At 58.1% G+C, this 20,439-nt stretch overlaps 2 protein-coding genes across 3 annotated transcripts in view; both read right to left on the bottom strand.

Moving 5' to 3' along the window:
* Window positions 1-1,665, bottom strand: part of C3H4orf50 (chromosome 3 C4orf50 homolog) — a 45,470-nt gene extending 43,805 nt beyond the window's left edge. Inside the window, exon 1 of the mRNA XM_075543616.1 lies at window positions 1,385-1,665. Within this exon, the coding sequence (XP_075399731.1) occupies window positions 1,385-1,665 (281 nt within the window). The remainder of the gene's footprint in view (window positions 1-1,384) is intronic.
* A 1,727-nt stretch (window positions 1,666-3,392) lies between these two features.
* Window positions 3,393-20,439, bottom strand: part of JAKMIP1 (janus kinase and microtubule interacting protein 1) — a 33,260-nt gene continuing 16,213 nt past the window's right edge. For both annotated transcript variants that reach the window (XM_075545049.1, XM_075545050.1), the window contains 5 exons: window positions 7,140-7,268; window positions 6,186-6,314; window positions 5,187-5,270; window positions 4,465-4,527; window positions 3,393-3,569 (listed from right to left, as the gene is read on the bottom strand). In XM_075545049.1, coding sequence (XP_075401164.1) covers window positions 3,393-3,569; window positions 4,465-4,527; window positions 5,187-5,270; window positions 6,186-6,314; window positions 7,140-7,268 — 582 coding nt within the window. The remainder of the gene's footprint in view (window positions 3,570-4,464; window positions 4,528-5,186; window positions 5,271-6,185; window positions 6,315-7,139; window positions 7,269-20,439) is intronic.

Raw genomic sequence — 20,439 nt, 5'->3', positions numbered from 1 at the left:
GAAGTAGAGCTGGGCTCCACACTGCCAGCTCACATGTGGACCACGGAAACAGCCCGCTGAGCAAAACAAGCCAGTGCTGGGAGGGCAGACGCTGCCTTCATGTAAGAGGAGCTAGTACACAGCGACTGTGTCTCACGTACTGTGGACATGCTGTCAGGAGAGACTGGTCTCCAGAGAAGGCCACCACACTCGGAGAAGTGGAGGAGCGGCAGAAAAGAAGAGAAGGGCGGACACCGCGGCCGCAACAACGGGCTCAAACAGAATAGTTGTGAGAGGACGCCCACCTGAGCAGTGTTTTGTTCTCTAATCACAACAGAACCAGCCTAGAACCCCATCAGAACCACCCTGTGCCCCATCAGGACTCCCCTAGGGATGTGTCAGAACCAGCCCAGCAGCTTACCAGGTCCACCTGGACCTGTGTCCCATGTTAATTATCAGAACTGCCCTGCTAACCTATCAGAGCCAGATGCTGCCTCTCAGAATCTCCAACCGACCCTCAGAACCAAGTGCTGGCCTGTGGGCATGAGAACCCCTACTGATCCATTGGACCTGTCCCGGCAGCGGCAGCAGGAGCAGCCCCCCTGCCTACCTGGGTGTGAGGTGTCATCAGGAAAGGCCAGGGTTAAGGGTGCCTGTGGGGCCAAGTCAGCCTGCTGGGCAAACCAAGCCCAGGTCCCCCATGACACCAAAGAAAAAGCAGCCCGAGGCTGGCAAGGAGGAGGGCAGCCTGGGGCCCAGGACTGGAGGGACACACATGTGGGCACCAGAGGTGATGGACAGAGGCAGGCCACGCAGAAGCTGGGCCAGGATATACACAGCCAAAGTCCAGGTGGGCAGCAGGGCAGGGGGAGCAAGCCCTTGGCTTCTGGGCCTGGGAGCCTCTGCTGCCTCCTAGGCTGTGACCTGAGACTACAGGCCCAAGACACTAGGGAAGGTGAGAAGGCACAGCCAGTGCCAACCTCAACTCAGGCCAGCATCACGTGACCATGCCCTCTCACAACCAGGGAGCCCATCAGGCATGGCGGGATGCTGGGATGCCTGGGGAGGAGGCCTTCAGGTGCTGGGGAAAGATGTGGGGGATGCCCAGGAAGGGGGATGGTCAGGTCCTGGGACAGAGGTTTCTTAGATGCTTGGGGAGGGAGGACCATTATGTGGTGGGTGGGAGGTGGGATAGTAGTATACCCAGGTAGAGGGGAGACCATGTGCTGGGGGTCAGATACCAGGGTGCCCAGAGAATAAGATATCATGTGCTGGGTGGGGAGCCAGATGGCAGATGCCTGGAAGGTCCTCATTGCTGGGTAGAGGGTTGTGGGGTGGTGGGGGTTGTCAGATAGAAGGCATCGGCTGGTCAGGGATGTGCAAGGAAAGTTGGAGCCAAGCTCACCTGCTCCTCAGTCCAGACTCGGACACCACGCGCTTGTCCATGGCTGCCAGCAGCTCCTGCTCAGAGGAGACCAATTGTTCCCTGAACACCCCTGTGTCCATGCTGGGACCACTGGCCACTCTTTCCAGAAGGAGCCCGTGCTCCGCGCCCCCACCGTCCGAATCCTGAAACAGCCAGGCCGTGTTGACCTTCAGGTCCACGTGCACCATGTCCAGCCCCTCACTGCTGGGCACTTGAACCACATAGCGGAAGCTCTTCTCAGTGGGACCTTGCGTGTCCATCGTGCAGGCGGCTCCCAAGCCAGGCGTAGCAGGGGGACGGCTGGTGGATTCAGCCTGGAGTTCTGGTCCCAGGTGGTGGCCCGGAGGCTTCCAGCTGGTGCCCACGTGGCCGAGATGTGATCGGGGTTTGTCCTAAGAGGTGCTTGGGTTTCAGCCCATGCAGTATGGATGAGGGCTCCAGTTTCTCCTCTGCCGGCAGTCCAGAAGCCTGGTGATCTCCCAGGTGGAGCAAGGTTTCCACGGGGGCCACCTTACAGGCAAATGTACATTTCACCCTGTAGGGAGGGGGTCCACCTGGCCCAAGGCCACCCCTCAGCCAGGCACAGGGGCGAAGGCCCCAGGCAAGTGGCCCCAGCCCCAGCCACACCCGGTCCCCAAGACTGGAACAGGCCAGCCTGAGGGGCCCCCTGGCAGGTGCTGGAGCAGGTGCTGGGACAAGAGAAAGTCCACCCTGGGGGACCTAGAGGTGGGGGCTCCAAGCTGAGAGGTCTAGGGGACAGAGGAGTTACAGCAGGGAGAGGGGATCCGGGGGTTCATGGGGGCAGGGTCTAAAGGATCACAGCCCCTGGCAGAGCCAGGACAGAGAAGGGAAAGAGACCATCATGGGTGGCAGACCTGGGACACATGGACGGTAGGTTCAGGACCCAGATTAGGGGCTGGGCAGGGAGGAGGCCGGGCAGGACTTCAGCATCAAGCCCCTAGGGTGAGTGTTGGGGAGATGTGCAGGAACTGGCCTCAGGTGCAGACAGTGGGCATGGGCAAGACGGCCTGAGTTCAAATCCAGACTCCAACGGACAAGCTGTTCATCTTCCCACAAAGACAGCTGCACCAGCACCGCCCAGTGTCACAGCACCAAGAAGCATCCTCAGCCACCCTCAGCGGTGGTTCTCACTCATGGGGCACTCTGCAGGAGCCAGATCTGGCCACCTGCTCCCATAACATTACCTGGGCAGCTCTACCCTGACCTGAGGGTCAGAGTCAGACCCAAGGGGCCAGTGCCCAACAGCCACAAGGCTAATAGGCAGGTGCTCTGTGCCCAGCAGTGAGCAGGCACTGGGGAGGAGCAGAGGAGACTCAGGGGGTCAGGACCCAGGAAGGATCTGGGTGATAAGCTGATTTACCCCTGGAGGTGTACTGATTACACACCGCAAGGTCAGCAGTTCAGAACCACTAGCTACTCAGAGGGAGAAAGATGAGGCTGTCTACTCCCATCAAGAGTGACAGTCTCAGAGACCTACAGGGGCAGTTCTACCCTGTCCTATGGGGTCACTGAACTGGCGTCCACTGGAGGGCTGAGTTTTCCGTTTAATTTTGCTGCTATGAAGTGGCCACGAGGTGGCAGTATTGGCCAGAGGCCAGCCTCTGCCCACCTGCCTCCTGGCCTCTCTCACAGGTCTTGGCCAAGAAAGAATGTCCCGGTGCAGGGACTGGCCAGAGTGCTGACCACAGGCTGGGTCAGGTGACAGCTAGCTTCGGCCTCCTACCACTTCAGAGGATGAGCAGGCTGTGCATGGTCACAAGGTTACTCACAGAAACCCCAGGTGACACAGGAGAGACATCGCGACACGTTGCAAAAACAAACCCCTTTATTAAGTGCAAAACGGGCGGTGGGCAGTGGGCCAGTGGGGGATGCAGCTCCGCGGCCGTGCACCCGGCGCTTCTCCAGGGTAAGGCAGTGAGGTCGCTCAGAGAAACTGTCCCTGCACACACTCGGACACCCCTGGGCCTCACATGAACTTCAGTTTGGGCTCAAAGAGCATGTCCGCCCCCCCGTTGGGGAGCTTACAGCAGGGGGGGTCTCGGACCTCCAGCTCCAGCACCCGGAACTCCAGCAGCTCATTCTGGTCCTTGGCCTCCTGCATCTCATCCTTCAGCTGGCTCTCCTCCACCTCCAGCCTGCAGATCTGGGGCAGAGGGGGTGAGCGAGGGCCCATGTCAGCACAGAGACTGCAGGCCCTGTAACCCCGACTTCCGAGGGAGGGCAGGGGGTCTCAGGTGGTGCCATCAGGGCCGTGGGGACCGTCTTCTGCTTGTCACTGGCACTGGGGGTGGGGTGGGGAAACACACCAAAGGGACGGGAGCACAGATGCCCCCTCAGCAGTGCAGTGACCTTCCTACCCCCAGGAAAGCTCAGGAAAGGAGAGAGCCAGCAGACAGTGGCCCAATGGAGGTGGCCCTCAGCTCCAATAGGCCTCAGAGCCACGGGGCAAGACCCTCCCACCCCGGCCTCCGCACTGACAGGCCACAGCACTGTCGGCCTCCTACCACTGGCAGAACCTCCCCCTGCCTGCGCCAGGCCTCAGAGGTGAAGGGTGGGACCCCACCACCTCAGGCCTGAGCTGACAGCCCAACAACCCCCCAGGCCTCACACCCAGCAGGCAGGATACCCCCCACACCCCCAGGCCTCAGAGCTGATGGGTAGGACCCCTGAGGTAAGCAACTGTGCTGGTGCTGACCCCTGAAGGCCTGTCAGGCCCTCCTGCGTGGACAACCAGGGTGAGAACAGAGGGTCTTCGTGGGGTGGGGGTGTTCTAGGGGAAAACGTGGTGATGGGGACAGCCACCTACCCAGGAAACCCACAGGGCACAGGGCATGCTAGGAGCCGGGCTGACGACCCTGGCTCTGCCTCTGACCCTGCCCACCCTATGGTGCCCACTGAGGACTGGATGTCAGGGCCATGGGGTATGCATCCTTGGTGAGGGCCAGGGTGCTGGCCATGACGGTAGGGCTCTGAACAGGGCGGGGCTCCCGGGGGCGGGGCTCCAGGGGCGGGGCTCCTGGGGGCGGGGCTGCTGGCACCTTCTCCAACAGGTCCTGGTTCGTTCTGATCAGCAGCTGTTTCTCTTCCACCCACCTGGAGTCCTAAAGGAGACACGGCAAAGGGTGAGACCTCCCAAGCCCTGGGGCAGGCCGAGATGATACTAGTGTGTGGCTATTAGAGCCGGTGCCTCGGCCCCCACCCTGCTCTGTGTGGCACTCCCACACAGTCTAGGGCCCTGATGTCGGGGGGGGGGGGGGGGGGGGCGTGGCATCTATCCCAATCTGACTCGCACAGTCAGCAGACACAGCCTCAGGAAAGAGCATCGGGACCAGGCACCCCTCCTCTGAGTGCCTGTCCATGGGTGGAGCCTCCTGAGTGAGGTCCCTGCAGCCCAACCCCCATGGGAGCCAGCGAGTCTGAAAGACATTTGGGGCCAAGGGCTTCCGGAAGAACCCATGAGGCTTCCTTGGCCGCGGTCGGAGAAAAGGCCACATTAGAATTCAGCTCTGTGTGAGGCTGACCAGATCGCGGGACAGACAGGCAGGGCAGCAGAGGGGATTTTGTCGGCTCTGCCAGTTCTTCCCCCAAAGCCCCCCATGCTCCCAGCACGCCCCAAGCCACCTCCAGCCCCCCAGCATCAAGGCCACCCCTCACCTCCCCCCCACCCCCCCCTCCCCTCCACCACCCCCCACCCCTCCACCCCCCATCCCCCCCCACCCCCGCGGCATCAAGGTCACCCTTGTGAGAGGCTGCGACTCACCTGGCCCTTCTCCCCCAGGAGCTTCTCCAGGTCCTCGATTTTGGCCTGGCACCGCAGCAGGTCTGCTTGAAGCTGCTCCCGAGTCTGGGCGGGGCAGTGCGAGGGCGAGGCAGGGTCAGCAGGACAGTGCAGAGGCCCAGGGAGGCAGGCCTGGCAGAGCCACCTGCTGTGAAAGGTCACCCCTCCCCCTCGGGCACAGATAGGAAGTTCTAGGCTGAAAAGGCCTCGGAGGGAGGCAATTTGTTGGACCTCGGTTTCACAAATGAGGAAACAGAACCATGGGCAGGGCCACTGGGTATGGGTGATTGGGAGCAGAAGGGGTGATGAGGGGGGTGACAGGGAGCAGAGGGGGTGATCAGGGGGTCTCAGGGAGCAGAGGGAGTGATGAGGGGGTTTCAGGGAGCAGAAGGGGTGATGAGGGGGTCTCAGGGAGCAGAGGGGTCATGAGGGGGTCACAGGGAGCAGAGGGGGTGATGAGGGGGGGTGACAGGATAGGCCAGGGATATGACAACTGGAGGCCAAGCCTGTGTCCATTCAGCATAATGGGGAGGCTATGCTGACAGCCCCGGACTTCTCAGAGTGCCAGGATTCTGGAATTTAGGTGAAACCTCTCAGCTGTAAGTCTTGGCCATTAAGGTGGAATTTAAATAAAAGCAGCCTCAGTGCAGGGCCAGCAGCAAGCTGGTCCTGGGACTGGCTTTTTTGAAAGCTTCTCCAGCCTTGGAGTGGGGCACAGATACTGCCTGGAGACATTGAGGGGGGACAAAGGGAGAGGAGCAGAGGGACTGGGAGCTGAATCCCTGAGGGGCCTGATGGGTCTCAAGACAAGGGGGAGTGTCCGAGTCAGGCTCAGCCTGTGCTGTCATCAGCCAGCCATCCGTCTGTCTGGGGAGCCGTCCCACCAGCAGGAGGTGGGGCCCCTTCGGATGTGAGTTCCTGCCCTTGCCCACCCCCAGGACTACAAAGACCCCAACTACTGGACCCAGTCCCCCTGCTCACCCGGGCCTCTCTCTCAGCATCCAGCGTCCCGCCAACCTGCTCCTGGAGCAGGGCATAGGCCCGCTGCAGCGCCTGGTACTCTCTGGTCAGCTGGCAGAACCGCAGGTCCGACTCCTCCCGTGTTGTGGTCTGGGCGTGAGGGACGACAGGGGCCTGTGACGCGACGTGGTGTGTGATGCAGTGTGACGTCACGTGTGGCAGGGCCCGACACGTGTGATGACAGGTGTGATGCGGCACGATGGCCCCACCTGTGTGATGTGCAGGGTGACATGGTATGGTGTGACCTGAGTGATGGGGTGTGACACAGGGTGCTGTGACAGAAGATGTGATGTGATGTGTGACAGGTGTGATGAAGTGAGGTGACATGCGATGTATGTGGAGTGAGGTGACACGTGTGAAGTGGCATGATGAAGTATCATGTGACATAATGCTATAACAAGGTGCCCTGTGGTCATCTGGTTGCCCCAGGGGACTCAGTCACCACCCTAAGGCGTCCCTAGAACCACAGCCCGACCAAGTGGGGCTGGGCCTGGCTGAGAGTGGGACTGGAGCCCCTCCCTTACGACCTTGTGTGAAAGGGATCCTTAAGCCCCTATGAGAACCTGACATGTGTCCCTGGGGTCCCCATAGGGTAGCAAAGATGACAAGCCACACTGAGGCTGCATTTTCCAGTGGCCACCTGGACCCTGGGGGGTGGCCAGCCTAGGAGACCCCTGAAAGACCCCTTCAAGGGTTGACAGCCAGGGTCTGAGGGAGAGGCCCCTGGAAAGACCATTTGGGATTCGGTGGGGGGGAGGGCAAAAACCTGAGGGGGAGGCACCCTGAGAGACCACTCAGGAGGGACAGCAGAGGGCTGAGGGGAGACCGTCTGAAAGAGCACCCAGAGGGCAGAACAGTGGGGGCCTGGAATGAGAACCCCCTCGGGGGCACGGGGGCTACAGCAGGGCAGCCCACCTCCTCCATGTCCTCCTCAGGAGTGGCCGGCGTCCGGTCTGTCCTGTCCGTGTTGTAGGACGTCTCGGACAGCGTTTCTGAGTCCACAGACTCCTCGTCAAATCCAAAAAATGTCTCCACAACATGCTTCTGTGAGAAACAAGTGCACACGTCGGGGGCCGGGCTGACAGCGTCCCAGGCCTCTTCCCCCACCAGGCAGACAGCCGGGAGTCTCCCGGCTGACAGGACCCCAGCCCCACCCGCCGGGTACATGGTCAGAGGGCAGCCCCATGAGTCCCTGGGGGGCTATGAGCGCAGTGCAGAGGTGGTATAGAGGGTCAAGGTAGAAGGTGGCTGTCTGTGAGCTCATCATCACCTGGCCCTCAAGTCACAGCACCTCTACACCCAACACAGGACTGCCTGCACCTGCCTACACCATGAGCTCTGAGCCTGCACCTGCCTACACCACAGGCTCTGAGCCTGCAGTCTGCCTGCACCACTGGGTTGTGAGACTGCACCTGCCTGCACTACTGGGCTCTGAGCCTGCCTGCATCATCGGCTCTGAGCCTGCACGTGCCTGCATCACTGGGCTCTGAGCCTGCAGTGTGCCTGCACCACTGGGCTCTGAGCCTGCACCTGCCTGCACCACTGGGCTCTGAGCCTGCACCTGCCTGCACCACTGGGCTCTGAGCCTGCAGTGTGCCTGCACCACTGGGCTCTGAGCCTGCACCTGCCTGCACCACTGGGCTCTGAGCCTGCACCTGCCTGCATCACTGGGCTCTGAGCCTGCAGCCTGCCTGCACCACTGGGCTCTGAGCCTGCACCTGCCTGCACCACGGGCTCTGAGCCTGCATGCATTACTGGGCTCTGAGCCTGCAGTCTGCCTGCATCATGGGCTCTGAGTCTGCAGCCTGCCTGCACCACTGGGCTCTGAGCCTGCAGTCTGCCTGCACCTGCCTGCACCACTGGGCTCTGAGCCTGCACCTGCCTGCATCATCGGCTCTGAGCCTGCACGTGCCTGCATCACTGGGCTCTGAGCCTGCAGTGTGCCTGCACCACTGGGCTCTGAGCCTGCAGTGTGCCTGCACCACTGGGCTCTGAGCCTGCAGTGTGCCTGCACCACTGGGCTCTGAGCCTGCAGTGTGCCTGCACCACTGGGCTCTGAGCCTGCAGTCTGCCTGCACCACTGGGCTCTGAGCCTGCACCTGCCTGCACCACGGGCTCTGAGCCTGCATGCATCACTGGGCTCTGAGCCTGCAGTCTGCCTGCATCATGGGCTCTGAGTCTGCAGCCTGCCTGCACCACTGGGCTCTGAGCCTGCAGTCTGCCTGTATCACTGGGCTCTGAGCCTGAAGTCTGCCTGCACCACTGGGTTCTGAGCCTGCACTTGCCTGCACCACTGGGCTCTGAGCCTGCAGTCTGCCTGCACCTGCCTGCACCACTGGGCTCTGAGCCTGCACCTGCCTGCACCACTGGACTCAGCCTGCACCTGCCTGCACCACGGGCTCTGAGCCTGCAGCCTGCCTGCACCACTGGGCCCCGAACTTGCAGCCTGCCTATACCACTGGGCCCCAAGCCTACAACCTGCCAGAAGCTGGATCCTGGGGGGGCTGAGAGAGGGCTGCCAGCTGAGGAAAGAAGATAACATGAATAGTTTTGTTGTTGTTCAGTGCCATCGAGTCTGTTCCGACCCAACCCCGCACAGCCCTGCACCATCCTCCTAATCCCTGTGACATCTGAGCCGCAGCTGCAGCCCCTGCAGCTGCTGTTAGACACCCTCAAGTCAGTTGTGCATCCACCGGAGCATCAGAGACTTCCTGGTCCTGCAGCTCCCTCCTGGGTCCAGCCCGCGAGCCACCTCGGGGCCAAGCCATGTGACCGAGCAGCCTCCTCTGTGCTGCCTGTCTGCTATTACAAGCACTGGGAAGAGTGGGGATTCCAGGACATATCAGAAAAGAATGCCAGGACACATCGGGATGAGATTCCAGGACGCATAACTGTCCAGGCAGGATCCTGGACTCCAGGGACTGGCCCCTGACAGCGTGCCCAAAGAACATGAAACAGTCTTGTGTCCTCACTTCTCAGGAGCATCCTGGCTGCCCTGCTTCCAAGCAGACTTGTGCGTCCTTTTGGCCGTGCCCGGTATATTCCACGTTCTTTGTCGTCACCATAAGGCAAAGACCTCGGTTCTTCTTTGGTCTTCCCTGCTGTTTGCCCAGCTTTCACGTGTGGGTCAAGCCACACTCACCGCCGTCCTGTCGATGCTGGCTCAGAGCAACGCAACGGGGCAGGGCAGGACCGCCCTGTGGGTTCCGAGGCTCTTTCCGGAGGAGAGACCCTCGTCTCTCTCCTCAGGCCAGCAGAGGGGGGAGGGAGGGGAGACTGCTGACCGTGCCGGGAGAGGCCAGCTCGAGGGTCCTTCGCATACCTGTAAGGTGGCTGGAAATACCCTCATCAGGTGCACCTAAACCCTCCAGGTAAAATCTTTGTTTTTGAAACTTGCAAGAAGTCTTTTGCAACTGGCTTGCCTGATACATTGCACCATTTAACTTCTTCACTCCTACTTCGATGGCATTGACTGTGGACCCAAGTGAAATGGAATCGTCGGAAACAAGTACTTTCTCCATTTATCATGACGTTCGCTGTCTGTTGGTGCAGTCGTGAGGACTTTTGTTCTCTGATGATCGTTGTCCATAAGTGCTTCAAGAGCTCCTCCCTTTCAGCAAGCAGGTTGTGCTGTCTGCACAGGGTAGGCTGCTCTGCTGAAGTTGAGTTCTTCTCAGAGTACTTGCTCAGTACACAGGTCGCCTAAGAGTGGTGAAGGGCACAACCCGGAGGCCCACCTTCTGGGTTTCAAACCACACGGCCCTTGATCGGTTCCAATAACTGCCTCTTACTTTGGGTATAGGTTCTGCACGAGCACAGTCAGGTGTCCTGGGATGCCCATTCTTGGGCCACGCAGTCAGACACACAACAAACCTCTTTCTGGTGCTCTCTGCCTTCAGCCAAGGACCATCTGACACCAGCAATGACACCTTCTGTCTCACGTCCTCCCGTGAACGCTGTGTTGTGCTACTACAGATATTGTCCCATCATTTCCTTGGCCGCCTTCCTTTGGGATGGGCACAGATCTGGGTCTCCTCCCGTGGGACGGCCATCTCTGGATATCTCGGCTTGGATCAGCAGTATTGGGAGCACTTCAGGGCTTTGCTTGTCCTCATGCCTCCCGTGCAGCGTGGACTTCTTTCAATCTGATTGGTTCCTGACCACATGCTGCTTCTACCTCTTGATATGGCCGAACACCAACCAATTAAAAAAAGAAAAACGTTTATAAATTGTGTATTAGATGGGGGTTTGCATTTCAGGTCACCAATTTTGTATTCCACAATTTAAACTGCTTATTAAACCCCCATATTCATCCTTCTGTGGGTGACTAATTTCACGCGACATAACATTCTCCGGGTATGCCAGGTGTCTTGTGGCTTCATCTTGTTGCTCAGGGGTGCGCAGTGTCCTGTTGATCTCTTGACGCGCTCGCTGTGGTGGTTATGGCTGTTGTCGGGTGCCACCAGGCTGGTTCTGACTCACAGCCACTGTACACAACAGTGTACATGAGACACTGCCTGGTCTTTGTCCTCCTACGATCGTGCTCATGCCTGAGCCCATTGCTCCCGCTGTTGTGTCCGTCCATCTCCTTGAGGGCCCTCTACTTGACCAAGTACGATGTCCTTCCCCAGGGGCTGCTCCCTCCTAACAATGTGTCCAAAGTCCGTGAGGCCAAGTCTTGTCATCTTTGCTTTTCAGGAGCACTCTGGCCGCACTTCTTCCAGAACAGGTCTATTTGTTCTTTCAATGTTCTTCTCCAGCCCCGTGGGTGATTCAGATGTATCCATTCTTCCTCGGGCTTCCTCACTTGAGGTCCAGCTTTCACATGCACTGGTGACTTGGTTCCCAAAGTAACCTCCTGGCCTGTCAATGCTTTAAAGAGGTTGTGTGCAGTGCGTCATTTCACCTCTCTGCTGCCTCCACGACCATTGATTGGGGGGTCCAAGCAAGATGGAATCCTTGACAACTGTACCCCACCCACCCACAAACAGCACGTGTTCCTGGACTCTGCACCCCACCCACCCACAGACAGCACGTGTTCCTGGACTCTGCAGGCACCCATAGACCATACACCCCTGTACTCCACCCCCATGCACACATTCCACACACCCCTACACTGACACCCCCTACATTTCACATTCCACACACATACATACGTACGCACAACCCTAGACCCCATACCCCCTCACTACACACACACACACACATGCACACACACCTGTTGTGCCTGTCCTCTGCACACTCCCAACCTTGCTGCTCCCCTGAACCTCATAGAGCTAACTGCCCTTCACAGACTTGCTGCCCCTTCAGCACAGACCACCTGTGCTGACGATCTGGCCAGTGACAGTCCTCTGTAACCTCTGGGACTGCCTGCCAGGTCCTCCTTACAGCCTGATGCCCGCATGCTTAAAGTCAAGCTGTTAGCATTGTAAACAAGTGCCTGGGAACCAGGGGAGCCCCAGATGGTAACACTGCCGCTGCCCCAGGGACCCAGCTCCTGAGAAGCAGGCCATGGGGGGGAAGGAAGCAAACCAGAGGCCTCAGATGCTGACGTCAGCCCAACCCAGCAGCACCATCCACCCAACTTCCCGGACACCACCCCTCTCAGGACATCCGCCCTGGCTGGCCAATCTGTTGTTGTTGTGTCTTTGTCAAGTGAGAAGCTGATGTTGGTGCTTTTGTGAGATGCCATCAAATCAGCTCCAACCCACAGCGACCCGTGCACAACAGAACGAAACACAGCCCGGTCCTGCACTGTGCTCACAACGGTTACTATGCCTGAGCCCACTGATGCAGTCCCAGTGTCCATCCATCTCGTCGAAGGCCTTCTTCTTCTGCACCACCCTCCACTTGACCAAGCACATGTCCTTCTCCAGGGACTGGTCTCTCCTGACCACATGTGCCACGTGTTAAAGACCAAGTCTTGCCATCCTTGCCTCTAAGGAGCACTCTGGCCTTACCTCTTCCAATATAGTCTGTTTGTCCTTTTAGCAGTCTACAGTACTTTCAACATTCCTCTCCAGCATCACAATTCAAATGCATCCATCTTCTATGGCCTTCCTTATTCAGTGTCTAATCATCAAGTGCACATGAGGCGGTGGAGAACACTATGGCTTTGGTCAGGCGCACCTTAGTCCTCAAAGGAGCATCGTTGCTCCTCAATACTCTGAAGAGGTCTTGTGCAGCAGATTGACCTAATGCAACACATCGTTTGACCTCTTACCTGCTGGTACCATGAGCATTGTTTGTGGATCCAAGTAAGACAAAATCCTTGACAACTTCAACCTTTGGTCCACTGATCATGCTGTGACCTGTTGGTCCATTGGTGAGGATCGGGCTCTTCCTCCCACTGAGCCGTCCTCCACACTGGGGGCCGCAGTCCTTGAGCTTCATCAGCACAGGCTCCAAGTCCTCCTCACCGTCAGCAGGCAGGGTTCTGTCATCTGCACAGCGCAGGTTGTTCATGAGCCTTCCTCCGATCCTGATGCCCACTCTGGTTCCTATAACCCAGCTCCGCTGATGATGTGCTCAGCCCACAGAGTGGACAATATGGGGGAGGACACAACCCTGGCCCACCTCTTCCCTGGTCTTCAACCCTGCAGGGCGCCCTCGTTCTGTTCTCACGCCGCCTCTTGCCCCAGGCACACGTACGTTCTGCACCAGCACAGTGCGGGGTTCCGGAATGCCCCTTCTTCTCAAGGCGATCCACAGTTTATTCCGGTCCACACAGTCGGATGCCTTCACACAGCCAAGGAGACACAAGTCAACGTCTCTCTGGAATTCTCTGCTTCAGCGAAGATCCATTTGACATAGGTAATGCTGTCCCTTGTTCCACGTCCTCTTCTGGATCTTCTGACAGTTCCTTGCCAATATGCTGTTGTAACCATTGTTGAATGATCTTAAGAAAAATTTTACTTAGGCACGATATCAATGATGTTCTATAGTTTGAACTGTTAAGTCACTTTTATTTGGAATGGGCACAAATATAGATCTCTTCCTGTCAGTTGGCCAGGTAGATGTCTTCACAGAGTGAGTGCTTCCGGCGCGTCTTCAGCTGCTGAAACATTTCAGTGGGTGTTCCGTCAGTGCCGGGAGCCTTGTTTCTGGCTAGCTTGTTCAGAGCGGCTCGGACTTCTTCCTTCCGCCAGTTCTTTACGGTGCACCAACTCTGTGTCTTCCTTCCATCCTCTCTGGATGCTTCCTGAATCATTCAATATTTTGCCTATAGAATCTTTCAAAATTGAAATTTTAGGTTTGAATTTTTTTCTTGAGCTCTTTCCAGTTCAGATATGCTGAGCATGTCCTCCTACTCAATTTTTCCTTAAATTCGAGGTCCTTGCACATTTCAGTATTATATTTGGCTTTGTCTTCTCAAGCTGCCCTTTGGAATAGTCTACTCAGCTCCTTGACTTCATCCTCTCTCCCATTTGCTTTAGATACTCTACGATTAAGAGCAAGTTTCAGAGTCTCTTCGGACATCCACATTGCTCTTTTCCTGTCATTTTAGTGACCTTTTGCCTTCTTTGTGAATGATGCTCCTGACATCTTCCCACAGCTCCTCAGGCCTCCGCCGTGCGTGTTCAGTGCAGCAAATCTGTTCTCAAAATCCAGGTGGCAGAGGCTCGAGGTTGTATTTTGGCTCCTGTGGACTGGTCTCCATTTTCTTCAGCTGCACCCTGGACTTACATATGAGCAACTGTGCTCTGTCCCACAGGCGGCCCCTGCCTGGTTTCAGCTGCTGATAGTGAGCGTCCCCATCCTCCCTCTCCCCAGATGTCGTCCATTTGATGTCTGTGGATTCCCTCTGGAGACGTCCATGTGTAGTCACCTTTTGTGTTGTTGAAAAGGTATTTGCTATGAACAAATTGTTGGTCTTGCAAAATTCCATCATGCGATCCTCCAGCTTCATCTGTCACCAAGACCATATTTTCCATCTACTGTTCCTTCCTCTTTGTTTATAACTTTTGTGCTCCAGTCACCAATAACTATCAATGCATCTTGATTGCATGCTTAATCAGTTTCAGACTGAAGTCTTTGGTAGAATTCTTTAATTTCTTCATTGCTAGCTTTTGAATTTAAACATAAATTTACATAACAGTTGTATTGATTGGATTCCCTTGGAGGGTATATATAATCCGATCCTCTCTGACAATGCACGCCACATCATTCCCCCCAACAGTATACCATGTGGCCGCCTGATTCAAATGGCCAACACCAGTCCATTCAGGTCACTGACACCACGGGGCCTGGTCTTCATGTGCTCCGTTTCATTTCTGACCATTTACAACGTTCCTGAATTCTTCCTCCGCATATTACAAGTTCCAGTCATTCGGGGATTTTTGCAGCTGTTTCTCGCCCGCTTGAGTAGTGCCCTGTCAGCAACTGAAGGCCCGGAAGGCTCCCCTCCCACAGGCTGGACCCACTTCCCTTCCTCGTGGCCACTCCCCTCCCAGAGACAGCGCCTCTGCAGTCAATGTCAGGGCCTGGGACCTGCAGGACCCTTCCGTGTTCTCCTTTCTTTGTGTCTGACAACCTTGCAGGCTGTGCCCAAGGTCTTCAGCGGCTCCTGCCTCAGAAGTGGGGAGCCGGGTCCCTGTCATTGTGTGTTCTTGGAGAGTCTTATCTCTCTCCTCAGAGCAGCTGGTGTCTTTGAAGCCCATAAGTACGACAGTTATTGATGCTCTTATTGATAGAACAAGACAGAAGAGACACTTCACAAAGGTCTGCACAATGCAGAGAGGCCTGATGTCAATGCCGGCATGGCTGGTAACAACGGACCCGCATCGCCCATCTACTGCAGCACATACAAGATCAGGGAGCCTGGCAGAAGGTGGCAAGGAGGTGGGCAGGGGGTGGGGAGTGCAGGGGGTGGCTCACAGGTCCTGGGACTGCTTTTAAAGACCAGGTTCTCATGATGAAAGCGGACCCGTGGAAAATGGCCACAGTATCTTCAGGATACAGCTCACTGCCTGCCGACCAGGGCATGAGAACACCGGGGGGGGGGGGGCGGGGGAAGGACGTAAAGTGGGGGGCTTCCAACACAGCCAGATGACAGGACCCTCACACTGCCGGAGCCTCACAGCTTCTAACCCCTCCCCCCAGGGGGCATTGATGAGCACCTGGACACATCCCCACCCGTGCCGATTCTGTAAAGCAGGGTCTGGTCTGCAGTCTAAATGATAAATGCTCCGTGTTCCGCAAGCACAGCTTTGGCCTCATGGCTACAGGTACCATTTCTCCTCCACACTTGCATCTCAGACCTCAGCCCCACGCCGGGATCCATCACAGAGCCCTGCTGCTCCTGGGCCTGTCCCCCACCACAACCCACTACCCCCCACCCTGGCCCTGTCCACCACAGCCCACTGCTCCCTGGCCCTGTCCTCTACCACGCTCACTCCCCGTGCCCCCCACCCCCATCTTCCACCACAACCCGATGCCCTCCAGACCCTGTCCTCCACCATGCCCTGCTATCCTCCAGCCTTGTCCTCCACCGCGTCCGCTGCCCCCCATTCTCCACCATGCCCCACTGCCCCGAGCCCTGTCCTCCACCACAAGCTGCTGCCCTCCCCCCTCCTCGGTCCTGTCCTCCACCATGCCCCACTGCCCTCTGGACCCTGTCCTCCACCACCAGCAAGCAGGACAGAGGACCTCCGGACCCACGTTGCCCTGTGTCCTCAACCCTGCCCCTGACCACACAGGGATGGGGCAGAGGATCTATAGGCCCCTGTGCTGGCCCTGGTGGGCACTCTCCTTAACCATGCCCCGCCCCAGCAGAGCAGGCCAGGGGACCCCTGGCGGCCTGGGCTGGCCGGAGCTGCTGACCTTCGTGCTTGTATGTCATCTCCTGGCAGCCGGAGAAGTAGAGGCAGACGAGGGTGCACAGGCACAGGAAGAAGGAGAAGTACAGCACAAAGAGCAGGTACTCCATCGCCGCCGCCCAGGCACACTCACAGCATGCAGGCCTCGGGGGCCCGGCAGTGTCTCAGGCTCCCGAGCACCCACAACCGGTCACTGTGGCTCCCAGTTCCCGACCTCCTGGAGAAGTCCCTGATCTGAGCTCAGGGTGCTGGCTCCAGGCAGGTGCTGGGCACTGTGACACCAGCCACAGAGAGGGGCTGCTGAGTGCTCACCGAAGGCAGCTTGTGAGCCAGGGGCTCAGGGACCTCCTCCAGTCCCAGGTCTGCGGGAGCCAAGCACCTGTTGTCAACGACACCGTCCCCTGAGCCTCAGTCCCCAGGAGCAAGAGTAGCAACGGTGATGGTGACTGTGAGGGATCCGCTGCCTCCAGGCCCGGCACAGGGGTCAGGAGCCATCTCCAGGTGGCTGGGGGTGGGCGGGGGTCTCTGCCACTCCCCAAACCCCCAGCGCCTGCAGCCCACTCCCCAAACACACCGATGTCTGCCACCAGATCAGGGGCCTGTGTCTGTACACCAACCTGCACAGGCCACTGCTGAGGGGGCCCACAGCACAGCCCCCTCGTTACACCTGGAGGCCCTGGACCTGGCACCCCTGGGGGAGGCAGCAGCCTTAAAGAACCACTTGAAGGAGGAAAGTCACAGAGAGTAGCCGGGGGCTGGAAGGAGTGCCCAGTGAGGCTGCTGTCCACAGAAGCCAATTCCCTAACGCAGTCCTTCCCAGACCTGCAGGTGAGCACAAGAGTCCCCGGCTTCCTTGGGGGCCATGGGCACACAAATGTGAGGACCTGGATCACCACATAGGGTGCCCATGAGGGCCATATGGAGGGAGCCCCCTCCTGCTGCCCTCCTCAGGCGATGCTTCCTACTCTGGGGCCCCACCAGCATAGCTGGTGTCTGGGTGACAGAGCTTTATGAGCCGATTCCAGGAGGGCGGGGGTGGGGTGGGGGTGGGAGCAGGACCACACGCCGCCAGTGGAACAGCCCTGGCCACCCGAAAAACTAGCGGTTTACCCAGAAGGTGCTGCCATCTGAGACCAGGAGGGTCTCCATCTCGCACACAGTCAGGGCTCAGTAAAGAGGCCATGGGCAAACGCAGGTCCTCTGGCTTCCTAATGCAGGTCCCATGGTGAAGGCTGCCCCATGCCCCCAGCAGCTACACACCTCCAGAAAACACAGGGTCCTTGCTCCCCGATCAGCACCTCTGTACTCAGAACCCTGGCCAGTACGTGAGGAGCCCCAACAATGGACACCGGCCCCTGAGACAGGGAGTTGAGCGGGAGAGGAAGGGTGGGAACTGCCCTGAGGCAAGGGCACAGCCCTCCCATGCCTGGCAGGTGGGCTCTACTGACAGCAGTGTGGCAGCACCAGGGCGAAGATGACGCTCACTGTGGGACCCCACACTGAGGCCGGCCACACACAACGGGGCAGCACAGCCGCGGGACGCAGTGAGGGGCAGAGGTGCCACCACGAGGTGGGGCACTGAGCACCCTGCAGCAAGACCAGACCTTGCGTAGTCTGCCGCTGCTGTGCTGTCGGGTGCTGCCCAGTGGGTTCCGGCCCACAGCCACCTGGTGGACCACAGAACAAAGTATCGCCGGTCCTGTGCCGTCCTCACAATGATTCTGGCGTCTGAGCCCATTGTTGCAGCCACCAGTGTCCGCCCATCTCCCCAAGGGTCTTCTCTCTCTCATTGTCCCTCCACTTTGCCAGCGTGATGTCCCTCTCCAGATCATGTGTCCAAGGTACATGAGACCAAATCTCACCATCCATGGCCTAAAGGGGCTTCTGGTCACACTTCTCCCAAGATGGACGCCCTTGTTCTTTGAGCAGTCCGTGGATCTTCCCATAGTCTTTGCAGCAACACACATGGACGGGTGGTGTGTTCATACAGCACGCGCACTTAAACATAGTCATGCTCTACCCAGGCACCTCCAAGCCTCAGACACACCAGCCATGTGGGTCGGGGTGGAGTCCCCACCTCGAACACAGGAGGCCGGGGTTGGACTCCCGGCCACCCACCTGTCAGTCAGGGGCTGCGAGGGGCAGGGGTACTATACCAGCTTCAGCAGAGCTTCCCGACTGAGACCAGGAAGATAAGCCTGGAAATCAGCTCCCTCGGGTCTGGCACGGGGTCCGTGGCTGACCGTGGGATGGCTGCAGGCCTGGGTAGTGCACAGTCACTGTGGCTCCTGCCGACTCCGTGCCGGCGGACAGCAATGACACCATGCCCCAGCGTGCAGAGACCAAGACAAGTGACTGGAGCCCTGTGTATGGGTCCCCAGCTGCCTGGCCTGGAGCAAGTGACCCTGAAATGACAGCTGTGATTTATGTACGTGGTCCTTGTAACTGGAGGGCGTACATAACTTTGTAGGCAGACTCCTTGCCAGGTAGTCAGTCGGTCCTCACTCACAGAGCAGAGTGGGGCTGCCCCTGTGGGTTTCCCAGGCTGTCGGTGGTCCCTGGGACTCAGCCATGGCCCCCGCCTCACTGCTGGACCAGAGGATGCAGGGAAAGTGCTTCCTGGAACCACAGAGTCAACCCTATGCCCCATCCAGTGGATGCATGGCAGCCTATGGGACGGGGCGGCACTGCCCCTGAGAGCTGCCCAGGCACAGGGAGGACAGCCTCCTCCTCCTCCCAGAAAGTCACGGTGAAGTTGAACTGCTGACCCTGCAGTGGGCAGGCCAACATGCCACCTGCTGCGCACCAGCACGCCCCAAGGAACCACCCACCCAGACCAAACCCACTCCCACTGGGTCAATGCTGGCTCACAGCCACCCCACAGGACAGTCCTGGCTCTCTCCCAAGGAGCAGCTGGTGGTTTCAAACTGCTAACCTTGCAGTGAACAGCCCAACGAGTAACCACTGTGCCACCAGAGGAGCGAAAACCAAGTCCAGCGCCGTGAGGTCTAACTCATGGCAGCCTGAGGTAGAGATCCTCAGACACCAGTCTCGCCAGAGCCTCCTCTCCTCCAGCAGGGACCGGGTTGGCAGCCCAACACCGATAGGCACGCGAGGGCCTTCAGAAAGAGGATGGGATCGCCTGTTAACCCCATTTTCCCACGAAGCGTCTGAATCCTCCCACACGTTGGCCTACCCACATGCTCCACAGGGGTGCCCTCCACTGCGGCAGTGGAGCAAGTGCAGCGCAAAGCCCTTGCCTTCCACGCCCTCCAGTGAGTACTTCCTCATGCAGGGCAGCCTCCCAGCTCTAAGGCAGGGCCTGGACTGGGCCAGAAGGTGTAGGATGAGCCTTGGAGCCAACACGTCAATAGCTGGGCATGGCGGAGCATGATGACCAGGCTCTCCACGGCCCTGCTGCCCTCCTCACATCAGGGATCTGAGTCCAGTGGCCGCACCTGCCACTCCTCCTGCCCCTGACTGCGACTGTGTGGCACCCGCACAGCGTCCAACCACAAACACTGCTATGGACGAGACCATGTAGGGCCAAGGAGAACCACTCCCTGGGGCTTCCCAGGCTGCGTATCTTGTCACCAACAGCCATCTGTCACACGGTGTGTCGCTGTGATGTTGGAAGCTATATCACCAGTATTTCACACGCCAGCAGGGTCACCACAGTGAACAGGTTTCAGTGAGGCGTCCAGACTCAGAGCAGACAGACCCCCCAAGAAGGGACTGTCTGTCCACTTCAGAGGAGTCAGCCAGGAACCACCCAATGACCGCATCAGCACACTGTCAGTTACTGCGAGCACAGTGGACAGGGGCAGAGCACTGTTAGAGACAGTGCCAGGAGACGAGCCCGCGGGTCAGGCACACTCAAACTTCGACTGAGGAAGAGCTGGCCCAGCAGGAGTGCTGCAAATGGGGTAAAGTCCTCAAGAGAAAAGCCTCCGGGATCCTGGTTTGCCGGTGGGCAAAATGGGAAGAAACAGCTGCAAACATCAACTGAGAGTTGGAAGCTGGAATGTCCAAAGCATGGATCTTGGAAAACTGAAAGCCATCAAATATAAAAATGGAACACATAACTATCAACGTTCTAAGCATTCGTGAGCGAAAATGGGCTGGTACTGGCCCGACTGTACCAGAAAGCCACATCTCATTTACTGCATCTGCCAGTAACAATCCAGTCGAGAGGAATGGAGTTGCGACAATCGTCAAAACAGACATCTCAGGATCTTGGAGGTCTGTCTGTATTCGTATTTTGTCTGTCCGCCTCCAAGGAAATCCAATCAAATCACTATTATTCAAATCTATGCACCAACCCTGACAGCTAGTTTCCTTGTTAGGGATTATGTCAACAGGAGCACATGAAGGGTTGCGGAATTCCCATTCTTCCC

Source organism: Tenrec ecaudatus, chromosome 3 (genome assembly GCF_050624435.1).
Source record: "Tenrec ecaudatus isolate mTenEca1 chromosome 3, mTenEca1.hap1, whole genome shotgun sequence".
In the NCBI taxonomy this organism is placed as follows: Eukaryota; Metazoa; Chordata; class Mammalia; order Afrosoricida; family Tenrecidae; genus Tenrec; species Tenrec ecaudatus.
The sequence above is the reverse complement of the archived record's forward strand: the minus strand, read 5'-3'. Positions and strand labels throughout refer to the sequence as shown.